This window comes from Sinocyclocheilus grahami, unplaced genomic scaffold (genome assembly GCF_001515645.1).
Source record: "Sinocyclocheilus grahami isolate Dianchi unplaced genomic scaffold, SAMN03320097.WGS_v1.1 scaffold496.1, whole genome shotgun sequence".
NCBI lineage: Eukaryota > Metazoa > Chordata > Actinopteri > Cypriniformes > Cyprinidae > Sinocyclocheilus > Sinocyclocheilus grahami.
The window spans coordinates 6,468-31,179 of record NW_015505675.1 but is presented as its reverse complement, the minus strand read 5'-3'; the positions used below and the strand labels follow the sequence as shown (position 1 = coordinate 31,179).

Sequence of the window (24,712 nt, the reverse complement as noted above, 5' to 3'; positions counted from 1 at the left end):
GCCCTTGCAGGTCTCTTCTACTTTCTGGGCTCCATTGTGAACTTCAGCCAGGATCCAGAGGTTCACTTCAAATACATCCAGGCTGCCTGTAAAACTGGTCAAATCAAGGAAGTGGAGAGAATCTGCAGAGAGAGCAACTGTTATGATCCCGAGCGTGTGAAGAACTTCCTCAAGGTATGACTCCTTGAACTTCTGTTTAGGCTTCAAACAAGCATCTTAATGGAAAAGTTAATTTTGTTATTAAGAACAATTTACCTTGTCTTTAACAGGAAGCAAAACTGACCGACCAGCTGCCCCTCATCATTGTGTGTGACCGCTTTGACTTTGTCCACGACCTGGTGCTGTACTTGTACCGCAACAACCTGCAGAAGTACATTGAGATCTATGTTCAGAAGGTACATGATTGCAACAACTCTTGTGATCCTCAAGTGATCTTCTCGGCTCTCTGTGTGGTGTTTCTGTAGCGGTGGCTGATTTGAGCATTTAACTGGTTTTGTCAGGTTAACCCCAGCCGTTTACCCGTGGTGATTGGAGGGCTGCTGGATGTGGACTGCTCTGAGGACGTCATTAAGAATCTCATTCTGGTGGTCAGAGGCCAGTTCTCCACTGATGAGCTTGTGGCCGAGGTGGAGAAAAGAAACAGGTGTGTACTAACTGCTTTTAAGAGGGATTTTTTTTTCAACAGACATATTGCTGATCATATCTAGTGGTCGATATATTGAGCAGGGTGGCCAATACAATGCAGAAAAACTTATGATGCAGTTTTTATTGTAACAAATAAGTAAAATATTTCACACAATGTTTATGTAAGTATAGAAAATATTCCATTGTAGTAATCTATTTACAAGTCATTTTGGAATGTACACAAATAATATACAGTATATACTACTGTTAAAAAGTTTGTGGTTAGTACTTTTTTTGTTTTTGTTCTTTTAAGAAATGAATACTATCGTTCAGTAAGGATGCGCACTTGCTGATTCAATTTGCACTGATACGAAATATTTAAGAAATAAATGAAATAAGAACCCAATCTGCATATTAGAATGATTTCTGAAGGATCGTGTGACACTGGAGTAAAGATGCTGAAAATTCAGCTTTGCCATCATAGAAATAAATTACATTTTAAAACACTAAAATAGAAAATAGTTAAATGTAATAAATTTATAAATAACACTTCTGTTAATCTGCTGAATTATCACACTTATGTGCAGATAATTCAAATTGGCCAGTATTAGTGTTTTATATTGTTGTCGTTGGTCTGATTTGGCTGATATTTGTCTGATTTTAGTCTCTAACTGACTATTTTGATCTCTATGGCAGATTGAAGCTGCTTCTGCCGTGGTTGGAGGCCCGTATCCACGAGGGCTGTGAGGAACCTGCTACCCATAATGCCCTGGCTAAGATCTACATCGACAGCAACAACAACCCTGAGCGCTTCCTCCGAGAGAACCCTTATTATGACAGTCGCGTGGTGGGCAAGTACTGCGAGAAGAGGGACCCCCATCTGGCCTGTGTGGCTTATGAGAGAGGACAGTGTGACCAAGAGCTCATCCATGTAAGGAACAATGGGGCTTTTGTTTTAGCCGTTTGTTGCAGTAGAATATTTTAATGTTTTTTTTTTCTTTCACATTCATAGGTTTGCAACGAGAACTCGCTCTTCAAGAGTCTGTCCCGATACCTTGTACGTCGTAAGGACACTGAGCTGTGGGCTAGTGTGCTTCTGGAAAGCAACCCCTACAGGAGACCCCTAATCGACCAGGTGCGAATTAGAAAATAACTTGTCAACAGGAAGCTTTATTTGCAACCTATTTTAGTTCCTTAATTTCACATTTCGGGGTAGAACTGCACAACTTCAAAAAATCTATTGAAAATGATTTGTAATGTGAAAAAATTGGTGTTACATACCAGAATATAATCAGATGGTTGAAGGGGAGGGATTAAAAAAATGAGGAATTGGTGATGTCACCAGAAAAGGAACATTGTTTCAACCTGTTTGCAAAAAGACTAGGAATGCCATGTCAATGCTTTAGGAAAGAAAATGGGGCAAATTTTGAATTCATGTTGACCTCAAATACATTTATAAATTATAATCTCAAAAAGTGCTTTAAACATAAACAGATTAAATACATTTTATGTTCCCGCCCACCACAGGTTGTTCAAACTGCTCTGTCTGAGACCCAGGACCCTGAGGAAGTTTCTGTTACTGTCAAAGCTTTCATGACCGCTGACCTACCCAATGAACTCATTGAACTCCTGGAGAAGATCGTCCTGGACAACTCCGTTTTCAGTGAACACAGGTAATTTCATCTGTTAGAAACATTTGAGCGATGACAGAACATAAAATGATTTCCATAAATGATTTTAGAGTGTTAAACATTTGCTTTTCCATTATTTGTGTCCCAGGAACCTGCAGAACCTCCTGATTCTGACAGCCATCAAAGCTGACCGCACTCGTGTCATGGAGTACATCAACCGCCTCGACAACTATGACGCCCCAGACATCGCTAACATTGCCATTAGCAATGAGCTCTTCGAGGAGGCTTTTGCAATCTTCAGGAAGTTCGATGTGAACACATCAGCAGTGCAGGTACATCTTACATCTCAAATATCTCTGGGCTGGAATATATTCTATGTGAACACACTTTCTCTTTACTGTTTCTGCAGTCTCAAATAACTTGTTGCCCGTCTTGACTGTAGGTTCTTATCGAACACATTGGGAATCTGGACCGGGCCTATGAGTTTGCTGAGCGCTGTAATGAGCCGGCTGTGTGGAGTCAGCTGGCTAAAGCACAGCTGCAGAAGGAGCTGGTGAAAGAGGCCATTGACTCTTACATCAAAGCTGACGACCCTTCAGCCTATATGGAAGTGGGACAAGCTGCAGCCCAAAGTGGTAAGAACCAATAAAAAGTGCCTGATTCTTGACTAAATACAAAACGTCCAAGTTGAGGTGTTCATAAACATGGAAAATGTTCTAGTAATGAGATTTAATGTTGTTTTCTCCTCAGGAAACTGGGAGGATCTGGTCAAGTTTCTGCAGATGGCTCGTAAAAAGGCCCGTGAATCGTATGTAGAGACCGAGCTGATCTTTGCCCTGGCCAAGACTAACCGTCTGGCTGAACTGGAGGAGTTTATCAATGGGCCAAACAACGCACACATTCAACAAGTACGAGTCTCCTACTTTGGCTAAGCGTATTCTACTGCTTGGTTAGAAATTAATGGGGCAAAATTTGCCACTAAATGTGACAGATGTCTCAAATTAAAAAAATGGTGGACAATTCTTGTTTATTTTCATAAATTTATTTTTGTAATTTGCAATATTGCTATTTTTGCAATAATGCTATATTTTGATATATTCAGATGAAAAAATAAATAAACTGAACTATTTTACATAAAAGAATAATAAAAAAAAAAAATCAGTTCTAAGCCATAAAATATTGCTGTTTAATTAAAATAAATTACAAATTCCTGCACCGTTTTTTTTTTTGTGTAAATGTCTGATCGATTAATGTCTGATCTTATTTTGCTCTTTTTTTTCTGTCTAGGTTGGTGACCGATGCTATGACGAGAAGATGTATGAGGCAGCAAAACTACTTTATAACAATGTATCCAACTTCGGCCGTCTGGCCTCCACTCTGGTGCATCTTGGCGAGTATCAGGCTGCTGTTGATGGGGCCCGCAAGGCCAACAGCACAAGGACCTGGAAAGAGGTCTGGTTATACATTCTAGGTTCTTGCTCTTTTCTACAGTTACAGAAAACATTTTAAGTTGCAGGTTAACTTGTGTTTATGTTAATAGCTCTGATCCCATTTGTTTTGGCTTATATATTGTTTACATTGGTGACAGATGTTGTCTGCTTGTAGGTTTGCTTTGCCTGTGTTGATGGGAAGGAGTTTCGTCTGGCTCAGATGTGTGGATTACATATTGTTGTTCATGCTGATGAACTTGAGGAGCTCATCAACTACTACCAGGTGAGAATGATTTAATTTAGGTTTAATGTCATTTTCATAGCCTGAGATATTAACAGCGTTGCCAATCATGGAAGGCCTAAAAATATATATAAGACATTTTAAAATGGTGATTTCCAGGTCTGAAAAAGTTGTTACAATTTTCATAATCCGTATATATATTTATATATATATATATATATATATATATATATATATATATATATATTAGGGATGTCAATTTTCGATCATTTCCATGATTGATCGTCGTTTAAATTAACGATTGATTAATCGTTAACCTTAATGCTGCAAAATGCGTCTATGCCGCCTGGCATGACAGGATGTGCAAAAGTTACTCAAAAAAAAAAAAACCCTTTCTCACCCGATTTAAAGGGGATTTAGTCTGAATAAAATGCTAGTAGCAGGATTGTAAAATGAATAGATGCGATTATGATCATTTGATAAAATGAAGAGAGTGCGCCGTAAGTTTGAGATCATTTTACTTTGTAGACTGTTTCCTATCCCGTCACGGAGACCGCTGAACGCGCCTCTTTAAATGGTTTCGTGGTGCTCGTTGTTGTATTTTAAAACACAATTGCAATGTTTTCAACTGACATTATGGCCAGTGACCAGTACTTAATTTAATCCTGCTGGATTCTGTTCCGTAAAATGTCAGATTTTTAATTTGTGCATTCAGGTAGGCCTATTTGTTTTTTAAAAATCCAGCATTTATGTTGCATCAGATCGTGACAGTGCATGCGTGCGTGCATACGAGACGGAGCGAGCGCGGGTTTGGCTAGATGTATTTGGAGCTCATTGCTCACGTCTCATTCGGCACAAATCCAAATGTTTCCATATTCGCAATGTATTTGAATGTTAAACTATTATTTATAATGAAAACTAGGCTTGTACTTTACATGCATTCACATTTAGACTGAAAAGATCATCCTCTTGACATGAGCAAAAACATCCTTGGCATAACAGCAGAGTGGACCGGTATACTAAGGTCTATTTAAACTGACCAGTGTAACCTTTTATATGTTTGGTTGACTGTATTTTATTTTGATAATGAACAGACTGCAATGTAAGTTTGAATTGCTAGAATATGTGGTGTGTGTGCGCGTGAGGTGCCGACGCGTTCGAACAGCTGAAACTCAATTTTTGGAGTAAGGTATAGGCTAATCCGCAAAAGTGTTTACTTTTATTTTTGCACACTCACAATAAGATTTGTGCTTTTGTAAAATAAAGCAAACAAACAGAATCCTTTTCTTTCCGTGAACTTGTTTATGGAGCGCCGCGCCGCGCCACACTTCTGTTTTAAATCTGTTAGCTTAATTATTTAAGACAGATATATTTCACTTTTTTTTTAATTTTTTTTTTATGAAAACAAATTATTTTTATTTAGGCCTATTGCTTACATAGGCTATACATTTTCCTTAAAGCATCCCGTTTTGTCCCAGGGCTTGAAACCCTGTGCCTAGGCTAGTTAGGTCCTACAGAAACTTGTGAACGATGCTCGAAGTTGTGGCATCACCGTTTAGACATCATTGAATGCTCCGGGAAAACGTATAGTCAAGTGTCGGTCACAGCACCTTTTAATTGCTGTTTTGAATCCAGTAATTATTTGGATTATGACAAGTGTGGTATAAAAGCTTTGTTTATTAGAGGAATAATTGGTTAGCTGGAAAATGTTACATCGCGACCGTGCATTTGGATGCCGTTCAAGCCCATATAGCCTACATTCACGTGGGTTTGTTCTGGTTTGCCGGTTGGTCACGAATTTACACAAATTCAATAATATTTAGGCATTGTTTCTTTTCCTAAATCCTCACCGTCTAACCCTCTAATTTCGCAGGTTTATTTTATTGTCATTCACTTTTTATCACTGTTTTCGCATCTAAGGGAAATGAAAGATTTCATGGCCATGAATTAAGAATTTGTTCGATTTATTAATTTGTTCCCTCGTTTTAGTTAAATCATGGGTTATTTAAGGAACAAAACTAATGAAACATGGACAGTGGCCACAAATTAATAAGTCGTAGGAACAAATTAACAAGTTGTAGGAATGAATAGCCTACCTGTCCTGTGCAAAGCGCAGAGCCCGATATGAAAGAATTATCTGGGGAAATTATTTGGTAACTACATTTCTATTGCTTATACATACATATATATATATATATATATATATATATAAAGAATTTTTGGTAGATTATTAGATTAAGTTAGTAGATATAAATTAGTTGATAATGTGAGATACTACATTTTATAATTTTCCTTTGACTAGAAATTGCTCTTCATTTATTGCATTCATAAACAAAGTCCTACTACAGGATTACAAACAAACAGTAAAGTATAAGGAAATAATAGTTATTAATGTCCGGATAGGAGTCTTTTTTTAAATGATCCAGTTATCACAAACAACTCAAAATCATAAAATTAATATCAGGATTTAAGAAGAACTGCCTTTAGAGTGTGTGTGTGTGTCTCCATCTTGGAGTCCAGCAGGATTGAGATTTATGGTTTCTCCATCAGGACCGTGGCTATTTCGAGGAGCTGATCACCATGCTGGAGGCGGCGCTGGGGTTGGAGCGCGCTCACATGGGCATGTTCACAGAACTGGCTATCCTCTACTCCAAATTCAAACCGCAGAAGATGAGGGAGCACCTGGAGCTCTTCTGGTCCAGAGTCAACATTCCCAAGGTCTGTCTGCTTCTAATATATTGATTGATGTAAATGGAATTCTTATATTTGGTTCAAACTAGTTGGCATTAAAAATGGCAAATCCAGGATAGGCATGGTGGTACATCTTTATGTATTGACTGATGGAACAAATTGATGAAACATTTCATATGTCTGTTCAGGTTTTGAGGGCAGCAGAACATGCTCACCTGTGGGGAGAGCTAGTCTTCCTGTATGATAAGTATGAGGAGTATGACAACGCCATTATCACCATGATGAACCATCCTTCAGATGCCTGGAAGGAGAGCCAGTTCAAGGACATCATAACCAAGGTATTGTCACATATTACTCATACTTTAGGTTAGGACTTCGTCAAACTGTTCACTCATTTTGACTGAAAAAGTTATCTAATTAATCTAATTTAACCTTTTCTGTTAACTCTTGTTGCAGGTTGCTAACGTTGAGCTGTATTACAAAGCCACCCAGTTCTACATGGAGTTCAAACCGCTGTTACTGAATGACCTGTTGATCGTATTGTCCCCACGTCTCGACCACACTCGTGCCGTCAACTTCTTCAGCAAGGTACTGTGTGTGACTTTTGCTCACCATTACACCTCTTTAAAAAATAAACCAGTTGGTTGTTTTTAACCGAATGTTTTGATTTTTATCTTTTTTTTTTTAAGGTCAAGCAATTGTCGTTGGTAAAACCATACCTGAGATCTGTACAGAACCACAACAACAAGGCTGTAAATGAGGCACTAAATAATCTCTTCATCACGGAGGAGGATTATCAGGTATATATACGCACCATTTTGGATTAATTTTATAAGCAATCTCTTGGTTGGCAGCTTTGCAATCTGTCGTCTTTTTTTATTTTTATTTTTCACAGGCTCTGCGTACATCCATTGATGCCTACGATAACTTCGACAACATATCTCTGGCTCAGAGCCTGGAGAAGCACGAACTCATCGAGTTCAGGCGAATCGCCGCCTACCTGTTCAAAGGCAACAACCGCTGGAAGCAGAGTGTGGAGCTCTGCAAGAAAGACAAACTCTACAAGGTCTCACCCTCAGCCAACCATCTCTTATACCCGGGGTTTTCAATATTTTAGATGGCAGGGATCCCAAATATGATCATCCTTATGTGAGGGACTCCCATGCTAAAATTTAAAACACATCTATGTAGTTTTCTGTGTAAAGAATTTATGCTGTGAAAAATTTATATTATAAATAAATCTAAAATATTGAAAATATAAGTTACATTAAAGTCATCATAATAGCATTTAATCAAATTTGAACTTATATTTATTTTTTATTTGAATCAAATTTTTACTTGCAGGACCTTGTTAACTGAATCTTTGTACTGGTCTCTCCTCCACAGGACGCAATGCAGTATGCTTCAGAGTCAAAGGACACAGAGCTGGCTGAGGAGCTGCTGCAGTGGTTCTTGCAGGAAGACAAGAAAGAGTGTTTTGCTGCCTGCCTGTTCACCTGCTATGACCTGCTGAGGCCCGACGTAGTGCTGGAGACCGCGTGGAGGCACAACCTCATGGACTTCTCCATGCCCTACTTCATCCAGGTCATGAGGGAATACCTCAGCAAGGTGAGCCTCCATCCAGAGTATCCTCTGGGTCTCATGGTGGACACGGTTTGGTTTGATAGATGCTTTAGATTGAGCCTTTTCTCAGTGGAAACTCTTTAGATCTGTTCCAAAACCCAGTGAGCTGCTTTACGACTGCCTACATGCCACGGCTGCCTTCTAATAGATTCGACTCGCAATTGATTCCGATAAAGTTTGGCGTTAACATATTGCTAAGCTAATAACGCAGTATTCTAATATACAAAAATACATAGCGCCCAACACTACCTGCTAAAACTGTTCATTACTATTTTTTGACACCTTTCAGTAAAAATATTTCTTTGACCATTAATTATTTTCATTTTATGATTGATGATGAAAATCGATAAATTTTCTCTAAATTAAAAATAAAACACTAAGGATGCTTTCACACTGGCACTTTTGGTGCCGTTCGTTCGGATGATGTGAACGTTGTCTTCCGAACTCGGGTGTGCACCCGCGAACCGTACCCGAGTCTGCTTAAAAAGAGTGGTCTGGGGTACGGTTCATGTGAACTCAATCGTACCAAATCGCATAAGTGAACCGCTATTAATGACGTATTATTTGATAAAAATGTGTGTTTGTGAGTGTTTCACTCACTTTCCTGACGAGCGTGACTGCAAACAGAGAGCTGTATATCTCATTTCTGTTTGCCTTCAGCGTTCTTTAGAGCATTTGCAGTACATTTGTAAGACAGACGTAAGTGCCGTTATGTACCAAAGCTTTGTAAACAAAACAAACGATTCAAAAACAAAATATATAAAAATGCAGAGAGCAATGTTATGCATTTGCCGCCTTCTCCTGCGCCGTCATTACTAAGCAACGGGGTAAACAGCTGCTGGCTTGATGACGCAAACGAACCGCGGTTCGGACCCAAATAAAATATGAACGCAGTCCTGGAGGGGGAGCAATCGAACTCGGGTTCGGACCAGGCAAGTGAACCAAGTGTGAAAGCACCCTAAAAGATAATTATTCATTTTAAATGTCATGTTAATTTAGTCATTACAAAAATGTATGGTGTGAAAAATAGAAATTAATTTTGAGATTTGTTTAAGATTACATTTAAAGATTAACTTTATCATTGTCTAATGCTTGCTTAAATGTATAAGTAGGAGAAATTAGCATGTTCAGCTACATATGCAATATCGGCAGATACTGATAAATTCTTGTAACCGATATGATATAAAATACCTTTTAAAAGTTTGGGGTTAGTAAGATTTTTTTGTTTTTGAAACATGTCTCTTAATACTTATCAAGACTGTGTTTATTTGATCAAAAATAAAGTAAAACTTTAATATTGTGAAATATTGTTACAACTTAAAATAGCTGTTTTCTATTTTAATATGTAGTTTATTCCTGTGATGACAAAGCTACATTTTCAGCAGCCATTACTCTAATATGCTGATTTCATGCTCAAAAACATTTAATTTTCAGGATTATTTTAAGAACAGAAAGTTAAAATGAACAGCATTTATTTGAAATAGAAATCCTTGGTAACATTATAAATGTCTTTACTGTCACATTTGATAATTTAATTTATTATTGTGAAAAAACTCATTCATTTATTTCCATTATTAATTATTATTATTATTAATTTGTATACCAATATATTGTGCATCCATACTATAATGAATTTTAGTAGCGTCTTTCCATATTAGTATAATTTGGAATCTTTCTCTTGAGTTTTATAGTTTTGTTTCTCCTTTCATTCATGAACATGTTCAGACCAGACATTTATTCATCAGAATATTTCATTCCCTTAACCAGTTTTTTTTTTTTTTTTTTTGTAAGTTTAGATTTATGGTCACACTAGGTAATACTGATTCATTTGAACATCTAGTGAAAAACAAATGATTGTGGAATAACAGGGAGGACATTTGATTAGTATCTTCTGTGATTTCCTGCTGTTCATTTCTTTGAACACTTCTGGTGATTGCTGCATTTGTTCTCTGCCTGCTTTTTGCAATGCTGGACTGTTAAGTTTGCTTTCTTTCTTAAGCTGCCACTCTTAAATTCCCTTTCAGGTTGATGCAATTAAGGAAAAGGTGAAGGTTCACTCTTATTCAATCTTTAACCCTTGTAGTTTGGAAGACTGAAACTTTGAAGATTCTGCATGAGTTCTTCCCTCCCATGTCACTCTGCTGCTTTTAAATACACACCTTAACTAGACTTTCCTTGAGTTTCTTCTAGATTACTGACCATCCGTTTGCCAGACGCTGTGGTAGTTCGCCTCAGACCTGTAGATGGTAGAAAGCTGGAATTAGCTGATGAACACCACTAAACTGTCATTTCATTGACTGTCTTCATTTAAATTTTAAAATCATATACTGTTAAAGTTCCTCAGCTAATTCAGTTGTAGACTGATTTAGGTAATTAGGTTCAAAATGAGATGACCGCAAAATGAAGGGACCACATTTTCATAATTTATATTTTTATACAGAATTATATTTGCTACTTGTATTAAACTAAGAGTTGCATGGTTGCTTGATTTGTTTTCAAACTACAATCTAGCGTCATCTATGAGAAAGTGTGGTCCTTCACAAAAATAAAACCGATATATGCTGTAGATACTTCACTAGCATGTGTTTTAGCGTGTTAGTAGCACTCTTGAAAGGTCAGGAATTGTGGCTGTTGGCTTTGCCTGCCTCTGGAAGCCGTGAATGGCTGTTTAAACCATCTCTCACCCCGTCACACCTTCACTCTTACTCTGTCTTTCTCTCATGCACTCTTGTTAACATGGGAATAACAAACTACACCTGTGGCATGATTTCTCCCTCTCAACAAAACTTCGACTTGCCGATCTCTTTAAGCCTGCGCAACAATATAATACTTTAACTTTTAAAAATTGACACCAGCTCTATGTAGAGAACTGAACCCAAATGCAACATTTAAAGGGATAGTTCACACAAAAGTGAAATTTCTGTTAGCATTTATTTACCCTCATGATGTCCTAAACCTGTATGACTGACTGACTTCTGTGAAACACAAATGGAGAAATTTAGAAGAATGTCCCAGGTGCTCTTTTCCATAACATGAAACAGTCAGACTAGGGGCTTTCAGGCTCCAAAAATAACAAAAAAGTACCATACAACTACTATAAAGTTATCATATGACTTTAGAAGACTTGGAATGTAGCACATAAGTCACAAGAGCCACTTTTATGGTACCTTTTTGTCATTTTTGGAGCTCAACAACCCCAGTCCCCATTCAGTTTCACTATATGAGAAAGAACAGCTTGAACGATCTTCAAAATATCTACTTTTGTGTTCCACTGAGTTAATAAAAAAATAAAGTCACACACATTTGGAATGACATGAGGGTGAGTAAATGATGACAGAATTGTACTTTTTAGGAGAATTACTGCTTTAAATCATAATTCAAATCACTGAAGGATGGGTAAGATACCCAGGACAGTCTAACCTTTGTAACTTGGCTTTTACTTGCTTATTGGTCGTATTTATCAGCTACATCAGATTATGATTTTGGTTGTTATATGGTGGTAAGGCACCTATAGGTCTTTTGTAAGTTTCCGTTTCTATTATTCGCACAATGACTTCCTTTTTCTCACAGGGGCATCTTTCACAGAACCTGTCCAATGAGCAGCGTCCTCCGATTTAAATAGTCACACAGCATTTCTTAGCACATCAAGTGAGAACTTTAGTTTGAATAAAGCTGCGGTTACATTTACTGTTCCGGCAAATTTTTGCGGGTGAACTCAAGTCAAATCAATAGGAAACTACATGCGAGGACGAAAATATTTCCTCATGCAGATTTTGCATCAGGTCCTGGGAATTCACCACAATGACCAACATAAAGCTGCTTGATTTGAAAGTGACTTCTATATGAGCTGTGCTTCATACATCCCTACAGTTTTGACAATGGATTTTTTCCCCCTGCAATATTTTCCAGAAATTTTCGCTAATGTGATTGCACCTTAAGAGGGTTCTGTTTTCTACATATGCACTTTTAATTAAAAGGATACTGACTGACTGGATGTGGGACCATCTACTGCTAGTACCATGTCTTTATCAACTGAATCACAGAGGACACATAAAGCCATAGTGACCATGTGAAATGCATAGACCAGTAGTACGTAATAGGATGCTTATTTGAGTGGGAAGTGTTTGTCATCGGGTATGGAGTGCCTTGGCAAGAAGCTTGTGCCCTGAGACCTGCTTTGAAAGCGTGTGCACCTTGTATTAAGCTTGGCTTTATGCATCTCTCATGAATGGTCCCATCCATCAGTCATTACCCCTTTTCTTCTGAGTATTTATCTCTTCTCATTGTTCCTCTCTTGTCCCTCTTTTGCACTCTCACTCATTCAGGTTGATAAGTTGGATGCTTCTGAGTCTTTGAGGAAAGAGGAAGAACAGCTCACAGAGGCACAACCCATTGTCTATGGTAGGACCCTTGCACTGTCTCTGCATCTAAGAAGGAAAAACTTTTTATATCTCCACTACAAATTATTCATCAAGCAATATAGTATTTATTTGGCTAATACAGATATCTAGAGGCCACTTATTTTATTAATTTATTTTATTTTAGGTTTTATTTAAAATAATTGTTTTAACAAATTTTGCTTTTGTGTGTATTTTTTATTTTTTTTTAAATCCAATTTGTTTTGCGTTTTTGATTTTTTTTGTTTAATGCTAGCAAGTATGAATGGAATTTATATTTAATTCACATATATAATGTAATATTTTCACAAAATGTTTTGCTATAGCTTCAAAATAACTAATATGTCGCAATATATTAGTTTATCATGTTACCTTTTTTTGTTCGTTTTATTTTATTATTTTATTTTAAATAATTTTTGTTTAACGCTAAAGTATGAGAGGAATTTATATTTAATTCACATTTAATTTGTAATTTTCACTCTAAAATATTTGCAGTAACCTCAAAATACCAAATATGCCTGATATTGGCTTATCACGTTAGATTTTTTTTTGTTTTTTTGTTATGGTTTTATTTTTGTAGTTTTGTGATTGTTTTTTTTTTCTTTCTTTTTTTTCGTTTAGTTCTAGCAAGTATGAAAGGAATTGATATTTAATTATATAATATAGTTAATGTAATATTTTCACTCAAATATATTTCCAGTAACTTCAAAATACCGAATGTGCCCAATATATTGGTCTACCACAGTTACAAATGCCGAGTAGCCTTATGTAAAATAATTTACAGTTGCATTCAAAACCCATTAAATGAGATGAATTACCTGCCGTAGGTAGTTTTTGTATTAATGCTATTATTTTTCCCAGGCACACCCCAACTGATGCTCACTGCAGGCCCCAATGTCGCAGTCCCCCCACAGCAGCCTTACGGTTACGGCTACCCCACGGCGACTGGCTACGGCCAACCCGCACAGCCAGGCTTCGGCTACGGCATGTAAAGCCCTCCTGCCCACAGCTGTCCATCCATCTCTCCATAAGTTCCTTACTAGCTTATTGTGATCTACTCACAAGGTTATAAAAAGTAAAAAAAAAAGTTTTAAATTATTTTCCTTAAAATGCAATGAAGGACTTCATTTTTATTTGTGTTGTCAAAGAAAATAATCGGACCACATTTTTGTTATTTCACATTCCATATTTAAGGCTACTTCTATCACAATTTTTTTTTTTTTGGTGAGCTGAATTTTTTTAAGGGGGCATGGGTTGTGTATGTAAGTGGAGTGTCGAGAAGAGCAATTAACCTTAAAATATGTCGTGAAGCATCTGATTTGCACTCTGTTGTGAGAGGAAACTAATGTAAAATCTCTTAATTTTGGTGTATTGTATGTGAAGAGCTTACACTGTTAGTCTGTTTAATGCATTTCATTATTGTATATTCTGAAAAAGGTTAAACAATATTTGAACATGAACGTATGCATCCATGGGTACATTTAGCTAACACTAAGTAATAATCTGATATTCTACACAAATATGTAGCTGTATGGAAATTTTAAGCGCATACAGACATGAATATAGTAAATGATTTTAATCCCTTAGCCTAAACGGGTTTCCCAGATCGACCTCCTAGTTGTTAACATCTCATTCACTCCATGTGTAACAGGTGACCTTTCCTTGTATTGAATACAGTGCTCTTTCTTGTGTGAATCCATTTCCATAAATGAGCAAGGGATGCATCGATTCTTCTGACTTCTGTTTACTCATCCAATTCTTTGTATTGAGGTTTGTGTGTGCCAGGTGTCGTGCTGTTCTTGCTCACTATTCGGAGTGTACAGAAGAATGAATACACAAATGGAGACCAATGCTTTGTCCACCTGTAAGATTTGTGTGCGATCTGCAGATTCAGAAAACGGGAATAAATTCACAGGATTGTGATTATTTTGGTGGCTTGATTGTAAATTGGCAAAGATTAAAATGAAACGCATCCATTCTCCATCATCTTGCCACTTAATTTTTTTCACAGATCATGCAGCAGCCATTAAAGGTGCGCACAGACTTTTTTTTTCTATGTTGTGCTGGCCAATATTGCAGTTATCTTGGAAGAAATTGAAGAAATGTGTAGTTAGCATAATTGATTTTATCCTATGAACAAATAACATTCAGCTGGTCATGTGATCTCAACATGGTGGCCCCCATGAAGCGACCCCCTCCATGTACAATAAATCACCATTTACTGGGCTAGTGATGCCAGTACTGTTATTTAAAAAAATTATACACTAATATTAATTTAATCTAAAACTTAATGAGGGAAAATTGTTGAGTCTATAAATTTTGCAGAAATGTATTACCGGATTTTTGTATATATACACACTGCTTATTTGTATCAATCTATAAGAGAGAAGCCTGTAAAAAATATTTAAAATTCAAAACACATTTTAGACGTCTATAAATAGTCAAAGTGAAAAGGGACATGAACTTCCTTCGGTGTGCGCTAGGAAATCATGGAAAGTCGGATATTCTGATCCCGGATACGCAGATGGTAGAATAAAAGACTTTCTGGGTCTTCCTAAAATAGCCTTTCTATTTTCGTCTCGTTAATATTAATTTTTTTTAAAAAGACCCGCAAGCCATACTGCGAAGCTGCTGTGCGACATCCTAAATTAATACATTTTAATACAAATTTTATATAATATTGAGAGCTTGGCGAAAATGATTTCAGGCACTCTAAAACTCGCTGAGGTTGTAGCGAGAGAACAGATGGCAGCGGTTGTCTCGTGGGCTTTTATTTTGAAATGACTGCACTGCTCTACAGCTGAACGGGAGTCATTTCCTGTGGCTGTTGTCGCTTATTGCTGCTGTCAGGACGGAAGAGTGGTTTCAGGTATTCTGTGTCCCTTCACTTTACCTCTACCTCTGTTAGGACACTTTTCACTCTTTTTAGCCTAAGAGTATGTAAACATCACTATGTAGTCGATGATGAGTCTCAAATCAAGTATAAACAGCAATAGGGGACTCAAAGCTAACCTAGACAGCTAATTCTTGCCGGTTCATCACCCACATGGGCTGTTTGAAATGAATATAACCTGTAAATGGAATCTGAAAATGGTATTTTGTTTATGTAAAATAATTGGTAATTACCCAACAAGTGTTAGAAGGTCTTGTGTACTATAACCCTACTTAATCAGTTGGTTTATCTTTTGTTATTAAGCTATAGCTTAGGTTAGCTTAAGTGCTAGTTAAAGGTCCTAGTACAACCAGTACAGGTGATCAGAGTACTGTGATGGAAATACATGAATATACTGGTACTAGAATACATTATATATATATTGTCAGTTTTATTGATTTGAATGCTTTTTGTTATTTTCTTATATTTCTTTTGTTGTTTTATATATATATTTTTAAATCAGCATTTCTTACATTTATTCCCCAAAGACTAACTGCTAATCCACTCAAGGTTTTCTTGAGAGGACAAACCACCATCAACACTTCCAAGGTTTGATTTGGGATGTTTGTCTGCCCTCAGCAAACTTACCAAGGCCTCAGTGAGTAATGCTTTCACTGCTGTCAGTTCAGATAACATCACAGCCGGGGTTGTTTCTGTGTGCAGGTGTCTGAACTGTAAACAGTAGTGGGAGATGGCTGCAAATGGAGCAGAATGTGAACAGCCACAGAAGAGACTAGGGCCTAAAGACAAGCAGAATGGCAGTTCTACAGGTTTGTTAAGCTGATTTAATCAATTAAACCAGGACCAGAGATAAAACGTCCTGTGGAGATAAACGGATATGCCCTAGTCACTAATAGATTGATCTATCTGCATTGATCTTTAAGGAATAATTTAGCCAAAAATGAAAATTAGCTGAAAATGGTCTCATCCTCAGAGGCCATATGAGCTAAAGATGAGTTTTTCTTCATCAGAACAGATTTGGAGAAATGTAGCATTCCATCACTTGCTCACCAGTGGATCCTCTGCGTGTTGTGTTAAAAATATAATTGAACATATTTTAAAAGCTTGTGGATTGTACCCACAGATTCATCTCTGAGAGAGAGAAAGCAGCAGGACAGGGAAGAGTGTCTTTCTTTAGTGCTGTGGAAGAGGCCTTTTACCACACTACAGTATTTCTGCATAGAAACCATTATTACCCTGAAAGAATGGACGTGGAAGTAAGCGATCACATTTTTTTATTGCACACATAATTCTAAGTGCCTTTTATTGATAGTTTATGGAAAGTTTAACCAAATTATTTGCACCTGTCCTTGTATGGGGAAATTACATTCCTATTTATGCTTAAAAGGGTCCTATTATGCTCTTTTAAAAGTCTTGATTTTGTTTTGGGGGTGTACTAGAACAGGCTCTCATACTAGGCTGTTCGAAAAACACATAATTTTTCACATATTTTGCATTATTACAACACCTCTCTCCCCAGTCTGGCATGAACGCCTCGAATAGTTCCTGTATCAAATGAAGGCCCGCCTTCTGAAATACGAAATGTGCTGTGATTGGTTAGCTGGGCCAGTGTGTGCTGTGATTGGTTAGCTGGGCCAGTGTGTGTTGTGATTGGCAGCACTCGGCACCTGGTCGGGGAAATGTCACGCTCCTTACCATAGCCACCTGCGAGCTTCAGTGCAAATATTGCTCAATATCAAATCAGTTTGAGTGCGATTTAAACCCGGATGATTGTAACCACTCTAAGTTCGTCTGCCTTGGGAAAGCTAGCGTGTCTCTGACATAGTGATAACACTCGTTGCCTTCTATAGTGCAGCTCAACCAGGTCTCGTCCCATTCGTCGATATTTGTGATATCACAAATCCCGGAAAATATGCGTTGTAGTCCAAACGAGTCGTTCGTTGTAGTTTTTGAAAAGTGATTTCTGTTAAATAAAATATCTCCTTTTGAATTGGACTTTGAGCTTTGTAACTTTGCAGATCTTTTTTATGCTCAAACAGCAACATTACAGACTAACTCAAGTTGGAAATGTGAAAAAGCATAATAGGACCCCTTTAAAAAGTGAAAATGTCACCAAGTGATATATTTACAGGTATCATTCAGGGTCTTTCCTGAGGGAACTGAATGCATTTACACTACCGTTCAAAATATATATGTGTATATATATGTATGTATGTGTGTGTGTGTGTGTGTATATATATATATATATATATATATATATATATATATATATATATATATATATATATATATATATATATATATATATATATATATATATATATATATATATATATATATATATATATATATATATATATATATATATATATATATATATATATATATATATATATATATATATATATATATATATATATATATATATATATATATATATATATATATATATATATATATATATATATATATATATATATATATATATATATGTATGTGTATGTATTTTTTTTGGTCTTGAAAGAAATTCATACTTTTATTTAGCAAGGATGCATTAAATTGATGAAAAATGACACTAAAACATTTATAATGTTTAATAATAATTATAATAATAAATAAAATAAAAATAAACCGTTAATAACTGTTTTCAACATTGATAATAATAAGAAATGTTTCTTGAGCAAATCAGCATATTAGAATTATATTGAAGACTGGAGTAATGATGCTGAAAATTTAACTTTGCCATCACAGGAATAAATTACATTTGAAAATACATTGAATAGAATAATTATTTTAAATTGCTATATATATTTTATATTTTTTAACAGGCTTTGGCAGAGAAGAGGTGTGGTATGTTTGACCGTAGTCCTAGTTTCACTTTTCTCAATGGCTTACTCAATAGAAGGAGAACATCAACAGGTGAGCACAGGGGCTTCTACAATATTTACCTACTGCTTTGATCTCCATTTTATAGAATTGTTGTATTGTTAATGTAATTGAATTATTGTAATATTCCTTTAGGTCAGTTTCTTTCTAAAGCTTCTGTAAGGTAGTAATGTAGTTAGTATGTTTTTATTCACATGCTTTAGTAGAGAAATTATCACTCTGAAGTGTCTTGATTGTTGATGAACTTAGTGTTTGTATTGTTTATAGTATGTACAGTACCTGGAGAAGAAGTTCCTGTGGTGCGCCTACTGGGTAGGCCTGGGTATTTTGTCTTCGGTCGGTCTTGGCACTGGACTGCACACTTTCCTTCTGTACCTGGTGAGAATTCTTATACTGGACTACTGCATATATGCATGTATATGTGTGCCAAACGTTTAATCAACTTTTAGGAGTCTACTAGCATATCTGTTACCTCAGTGGTTACAAACATGGTCTGAAAAACATCCCATGGGGTCTTTACATACAGTACAGGCAGGTATTCTCCTATATTAACTCTCTGGGGCCGTCTGTAAAAAAGGGAAGTGTATGTGTGGTCGATGTTCCACTGAAGTATATTAATAGTGACAGTGAAAGCATGTGCTTCTCCACAGCAGATCTCGTAATCAGAACCTTTCACTAGTTTCCACTGACTCAGACTGGACTGTGAGACCGTGGTCAGTAGTATCCACTTCCACTAGCTGTGGCGAAAGTCACACCTCTCCTTTGTCACCAGAGAATTCTGGTACTTTGTGCTCAGTTTGTTTTCCATGGGTGGCATTGTGAAAGAATGGGATGTGAAAGTGCAAATACGCACAATGTTTCACCACCAGACTTTTGTACAAAGATGAGCATTTTTCACACATCAAACTCAATTTTTATCTTTTTGAATTTGTAAAGGACAAAAACTATAGAGAAAAAAGCACACACAAAATAATTAATTTTTAACTTTCATAAGTAATGATAACTTTATTTTTAGGTTTATGCACCTAACACTTAATATAAAGTCAGTATTTTACAGATAATATTTTAATATTATTTAGTAGAATGACTATAAAAGCCAATAATTGAATTTACTGAATAACATAGTCTTGCATAGTCTACAGTTCGAAAGTTTGGAGTTTGTAAAATAAAAAAATAAAAAGCTTTTGAAAAGTCTCTTATGCCCCCCGATTGTAATAGTTGTTTTATTAGATTTTAAAATAACTTTTCTATTTAATATATTTTCAAATGTAATTTATCCCTATAATGCCAAAGCTGAATCTTCAGCATCATTACTCCAGTCTTCAGTGTCACATGATCCTTCAGAAATCATTCTAATATGCTGATTTGCTGCCCAAGAAACATTTCATGTTATCAATGTTGAAAACAGTTGCGCTGCTTAATATTTTTGTGGAAACTGATACTTTTTTTCAGGATTCTTAATTAATGGAAAGTTCAACAGAACAGCATTTATTTGAAATACTTTTTTTGTAACGTTATAAATTCCTTTACTGTCACTTTTGATCAATTTAATGCATCCTTGATGAATAAAAACGTTCAGTAATTTTTGGTGGGTCTTTCGCATAAAAAAACCCCTGTTTTAAACATTAATATAAGGAAACGCCTAACTTAAGGAAACCAGCCTGTCATTCTCATCATCTCTTCAGAAATCATTCTAATATGCTGATTTGCTGCCCAAGAAACATTTCATCTTATCAATGTTGAAAACCGTTGCGCTGCTTAATATTTTTGTGGAAACTGATACTTTTTTTCAGGATTCTTAATTAATGGAAAGTTCAACAGAACAGCATTTATTTGAAATAATTTTTTTGTAACGTTATAAATTCCTTTACTGTCACTTTTGATCAATTTAATGCATCCTTGATGAATAAAAACGTTCAGTAATTTTTGGTGGGTCTTTCGCATAAAAAAACCCTGTTTTAAACATTAATATAAGGAAACGCCTAACTTAAGGAAACCAGCCTGTCATTCTCATCATCTGCATCTCATGATTGAGTTTGCGAAGTGGCTTGTGTCAGGTTTCAGTGCCTGGGAAATGAACTCAATTGCAGTGAGTAACCAGATAAAAGAGTCGCTGTATCAGGCTCTTTACTGTGACACTGTCATGAGCTCATTTCTCTGAAAGTGACTAAAAAGTGGTCCTGCCTGACTGACATCACCTCCGCCTGTAAAGATCCCAACAGTCTGCAGAGTAACTGAAGATCAATATTTTGACTGGGTTTAGGTTTAACAGGCTTTTTAGTGCAGGTTTTGGATATCTTGTTGCTTTATGGTCATAATAAAGCAGCTTTTGAAGTGAGAAAATAAAGGTTTCTGGACCACTTGTTGCATCTGTGTAATATTTTCTTCTGGATTAAGTTTGATTTGAATGGATCCGTTCACTAAATGGTACCACCTGAATCATTCTTGCCGCCTCCCGGTGAGCAAGGTTAATCAGATGTTAAAAATGCTAGACATGGTAGATTGTCCAGTCTCCTCTCCCACGGACTGACCGACCGTGGGAATGAATGACATCAATGTCTGTTTTCACTTAGCAAATGAATTGTCATTCAGTAGGTGTTGCGGGTTTTTCCATCGCACTGCATTGAGGTCACAAGCTTTTTGCCATTGCATTGAATCCCAAGTGCTTTTGTGGTAGTTTATGTACTTGGTCAACGAACAATTGTTTATTTTACTTGTGGTGTACTAGTCTAAAAAATGTATCAAGCTGTGCATGTGACACAGCTCATGGAAAAAAAATGTTCATGCTCACATGAAGTATTATTTTAGTCTGTAAACATGTGATTGCGTCATTTCCTCCAGGGTCCACACATAGCTTCTGTCACCCTGGCTGCATATGAATGTGGCTCTGTGAATTTCCCCGAGCCGCCCTACCCAGCCCAGATAGTGTGTCCAGAGGAGGAGGTCCTGCAGGAGAGCATCTCACTATGGACCATCATGTCGAAGGTTCGCCTGGAGGCTTGCATGTGGGTGAGTGTTTTCACAGCGCAGTCTTTCCCCATGAAGTACTAAAGCTGCTCACTTAAGGCACTCTCGAAAATCAGAACTCATGCAAAGTGCAAAAAGCGATCACACTAGATTTTGTGGACATATTTCAGACCCTGCAACAAGTACGATGTCACCACCTGTGTGTGTATGTGTATGTGTGTATATATATATAAAATTAAAACGTTAAAATAATTTATTGAAATATGTATAATAATTTAAATGTATGTAAAAATATTTTACAATTTACAGGAGAATATATTTAAAATATAACATCTTTGTAATATAATACAATGTTTATAATTTATAAAAGTGGATATTTTATTTTAAAATGTTGAAAAATTTAATATTTGATATATTATAATAAATTGTATTATTTTGTAAGTGTATATTCATAATTTATTGTATAAAAGTATTATAATATTATTATTTGAATATAATTACAGAAAGTGTGTGTATACAATTCATTGTTTATTTATATATAATAAATGATTTATTTACAATATAATATTATTAATTTGGAACATGGTTATAATATACAAATACTGCATTTATAATAAATGTAATTATAATTAATAAAAGTATATATATAACTTATATATAACATTATTTTAAAATGTTAACATGCAGGGTGCAGGCACAGCTATTGGAGAGCTGCCTCCTTACTTCATGGCACGGGCGGCACGGCTGTCTGGAGCAGATCCTGATGATGAAGATTATGAGGAATTTGAGGAAATGCTGGAGCAGGCACAGAGTGCACAGGTCTGCATCTCATCTCATTCTGGACCCACATGTCCAAACCTTCACCTTCATACAGACAGCAGCTCCTTTTGATCTTCATCAGGGGCTCCGGTAGATGTTCAAAGCTTAACTAACCATTTCCTTCCAGTGGTCATGCCTTTATGAAGCCGACAGTGATGCCCCCCCATGAAGCAGCAGATACTGTATCCTGTTAGAGGGAGGTGTCCCAGTGTCTCATTCTCATGAGCCCTCACCACTGTGGTTCACTTAATGCGGGTCACATGAATTCTTGGAAGGGCTCTCCCCTGACTTCCAGTAAACCCTTTGAGCAGAGGGTGACTCAGAGGCAGAGCTTCCCTTTAATCACGGCCTCTTGGTGTCTTAAGTGGACCCCACATGGCCTGCGCCTTCACACAAAGCTTTTTAATGGGAGGGCTTTAATATGGTGCATTGCACCTCAGCGTTTAGTGATTAATCAGCAAAAATGTCACCCTTTTTTTTTGCACAATTGTACACAAGTAATTATTTTAAATAACAATTTTTTTTTGCATATTATTGAAATTTTTCTTTGTAATTTTGCCTTATAATATTGCACAGTAACTGAAAGTTGACTTCAGAAATTGTTCTACTGAAACAATAAACAATAAATACATTTTTTAATATAAACAATGAATGATTATAATGCATTATAGTAATGATTTTTATTTTTAATGTATAAAATTGATGTAGTTTTAGATTTTAAATAAACTATTAGTTCATACAATATAAAGTCCGATTCATATAGCAGTATTTTTAGATTTTTTTTTTTTTAGTTTTTTTTTAAACCTAAAAAATGTTGAAATTGTCCATTTTCTTACAGGATTTTGCAACAAGAGCCAAGCTTGCAGTGCAAAACATGGTGCAGAAAGTGGGATTTTTTGGAATTCTAGCTTGTGCCTCTGTAAGTAACATTCTTGAAGATTTTTTCCTTTTTATCTCATATTTCCGATGATTTTCCTCACAATACTGAGATATTAACACAGAAATGTGAGATATACTCTTGCATTTCTGAGAAGGAAAGTCTGAATTGTGAGATATAAACTTGCAGTTAACTTTATTTCATGTGGAAACAAAAAACAAATGCAAAATGTAAAAAATAAAAAGTCATAAATGAGAGAAGTTGCAATTTATGTTTTTATGTGTATATATTATATACTTGGCTGCTAAATATAAAATCTTTCAAGAGCCATTAATGCAGTGTCTCTTCATTTACTTCCCTCTATCATGCTTATTTTTGTCATTACGTATTTCCCATTTAAGTGGTTTACAGTAGCTTATCCAGTGAATGTGTTTGTTGTGAATAAGCAGTTGATGTTCTGTGTTCACTGGGTGTAATGTAAGAATAGTTGATAGTCATGTAATGGAAGAACAGTTCTGAGTTTCCCATGTGTTTTCCAGTATAGTATCTTTCAGTGCTTACCAATGCTTACAATGTTTCTCAGATCCCAAATCCCTTGTTTGACCTGGCTGGAATCACCTGCGGTCATTTCCTGATTCCATTTTGGACCTTCTTTGGAGCGACTCTCATTGGAAAGGCCATTATTAAGATGCACATTCAGGTACAAAAACAAATGCCTCTTACACATTTGTTAAGCACTTCCAAACAAAAGTGTTTTGTCTTAACTAATGATGATTCTCATAAATGTCAAAGTAATTTTTCAGTTGGCCAGTGCCATTAGATCATCAAAGACACACCTTTGCATGTACCTCCCCTGCGTTTTGAATGTTAACTCGGCAGATTCTAGACAGCGGTGCATCTGATGTCTTCAGATCTGCTTATTTCATCCAGATGATCAAATCATGAGCATGAGCGAGTCCGTGATCTCACCGGGTGTCACATGTCTCATCACGTCTCACTGTCTCCTAAAGACACTGTCTGCCCCCCACTAAACACAGCCGCTGCCTTGAGGAACATGCCGTTGATTCATTGTCTAACAATGTTTATCTGCTTTTTGCTTCTCCACAGAAACTGTTTGTTATCATAACATTCAGCAAGCACATAGTGGAGCAGATGGTCTCTCTGATCGGGTGAGTAATGACACCAGCGTGAGATGAATATGGAAACCCAGTGTAAACGATGGTAAACATTATAGCAAATAAACAAGGACTACATGAATCAAGAACATGAAATTTATAGTAGTTGTGCACATTCTCAAGATGGATTTGTTCACTTTCGGCTTGAAGAGTGACCGTTCAAAATGCTTCTTAGACATATAAGAATAAATGTATTATTAATCCTTTACTTTTGCACAGTGAATAAAACATTTGAGTGAAAAAATGTGACCCTGGACCACAAAACCAGTAATTTTTTGAAATGAAGTTCTTAGCAATGCATATTACTAATCAAAAATTAAGTTTTGATATATTTACAGTAGGAAATCTACAAAATATCTTCATGGAACATGATCTTTACTTAATATCCTAATGATTTTTGGCATAAAAGAAAAATGTTTGACCCATACAATGTATTTTTGGCTATTGCTACAAATATA

At 36.1% G+C, this 24,712-nt stretch overlaps 2 protein-coding genes across 9 annotated transcripts in view; both read left to right on the top strand.

The window, feature by feature from the left end:
• Nucleotides 1-13,831, top strand: part of LOC107554261 (clathrin heavy chain 1) — a 30,522-nt gene extending 16,691 nt beyond the window's left edge. For 2 of the 4 annotated variants that reach the window (XM_016236718.1, XM_016236717.1), the window contains 20 exons: nt 11-174; nt 270-395; nt 501-643; nt 1,321-1,555; nt 1,637-1,759; nt 2,152-2,297; nt 2,404-2,587; nt 2,698-2,890; nt 3,006-3,163; nt 3,543-3,707; nt 3,861-3,968; nt 6,477-6,644; nt 6,806-6,955; nt 7,074-7,205; nt 7,307-7,417; nt 7,513-7,683; nt 8,004-8,225; nt 10,265-10,285; nt 12,566-12,641; nt 13,499-13,831. In XM_016236718.1, the coding sequence (XP_016092204.1) occupies nt 11-174; nt 270-395; nt 501-643; nt 1,321-1,555; nt 1,637-1,759; nt 2,152-2,297; nt 2,404-2,587; nt 2,698-2,890; nt 3,006-3,163; nt 3,543-3,707; nt 3,861-3,968; nt 6,477-6,644; nt 6,806-6,955; nt 7,074-7,205; nt 7,307-7,417; nt 7,513-7,683; nt 8,004-8,225; nt 10,265-10,285; nt 12,566-12,641; nt 13,499-13,629 (2,927 nt within the window). In that variant the 3' untranslated portion in view covers nt 13,630-13,831. The remainder of the gene's footprint in view (nt 1-10; nt 175-269; nt 396-500; nt 644-1,320; nt 1,556-1,636; nt 1,760-2,151; nt 2,298-2,403; nt 2,588-2,697; nt 2,891-3,005; nt 3,164-3,542; nt 3,708-3,860; nt 3,969-6,476; nt 6,645-6,805; nt 6,956-7,073; nt 7,206-7,306; nt 7,418-7,512; nt 7,684-8,003; nt 8,226-10,264; nt 10,286-12,565; nt 12,642-13,498) is intronic. The other 2 variants (XM_016236720.1, XM_016236719.1) reach the window with 1 other exon arrangement.
• Nucleotides 13,832-15,417: 1,586 nt separating this feature from the next.
• Nucleotides 15,418-24,310, top strand: LOC107554262 (vacuole membrane protein 1). 5 transcript variants are annotated; one of them, XM_016236721.1, is made up of 10 exons: nt 15,418-15,506; nt 16,233-16,339; nt 16,654-16,786; nt 18,359-18,449; nt 18,684-18,794; nt 21,258-21,425; nt 22,071-22,202; nt 23,041-23,121; nt 23,663-23,779; nt 24,187-24,308. In XM_016236721.1, the coding sequence occupies exons 2-10, from the start codon at nt 16,261-16,263 to the stop codon at nt 24,250-24,252; spliced, it is 978 nt and encodes a 325-aa protein (XP_016092207.1). In that variant the 5' UTR covers nt 15,418-15,506; nt 16,233-16,260; the 3' UTR covers nt 24,253-24,308. The 5 variants fall into 5 exon arrangements, with proteins under 5 accessions (XP_016092207.1, XP_016092208.1, XP_016092211.1 ...); XM_016236722.1 differs by lacking the exon at nt 15,418-15,506 and adding an exon at nt 15,531-15,730 and having other exon boundaries at nt 24,187-24,310; XM_016236725.1 differs by lacking the exon at nt 15,418-15,506 and adding an exon at nt 15,531-15,755 and having other exon boundaries at nt 24,187-24,310.
• Nucleotides 24,311-24,712: the final 402 nt, after the last annotated feature.

Excerpts from the sequence above, each read along its gene's own strand:
- LOC107554262 (XM_016236722.1), top strand. The coding sequence starts at position 16,261 with ATGGCTGCAAATGGAGCAGAATGTGAACAGCCACAGAAGAGACTAGGG. Across the intron at positions 21,426-22,070 it reads GCCTGGAGGCTTGCATGTGG|GGTGCAGGCACAGCTATTGG; the intron begins GTGAGTGTTTTC and ends GTTAACATGCAG. Across the intron at positions 22,203-23,040 it reads AGCAGGCACAGAGTGCACAG|GATTTTGCAACAAGAGCCAA; the intron begins GTCTGCATCTCA and ends ATTTTCTTACAG.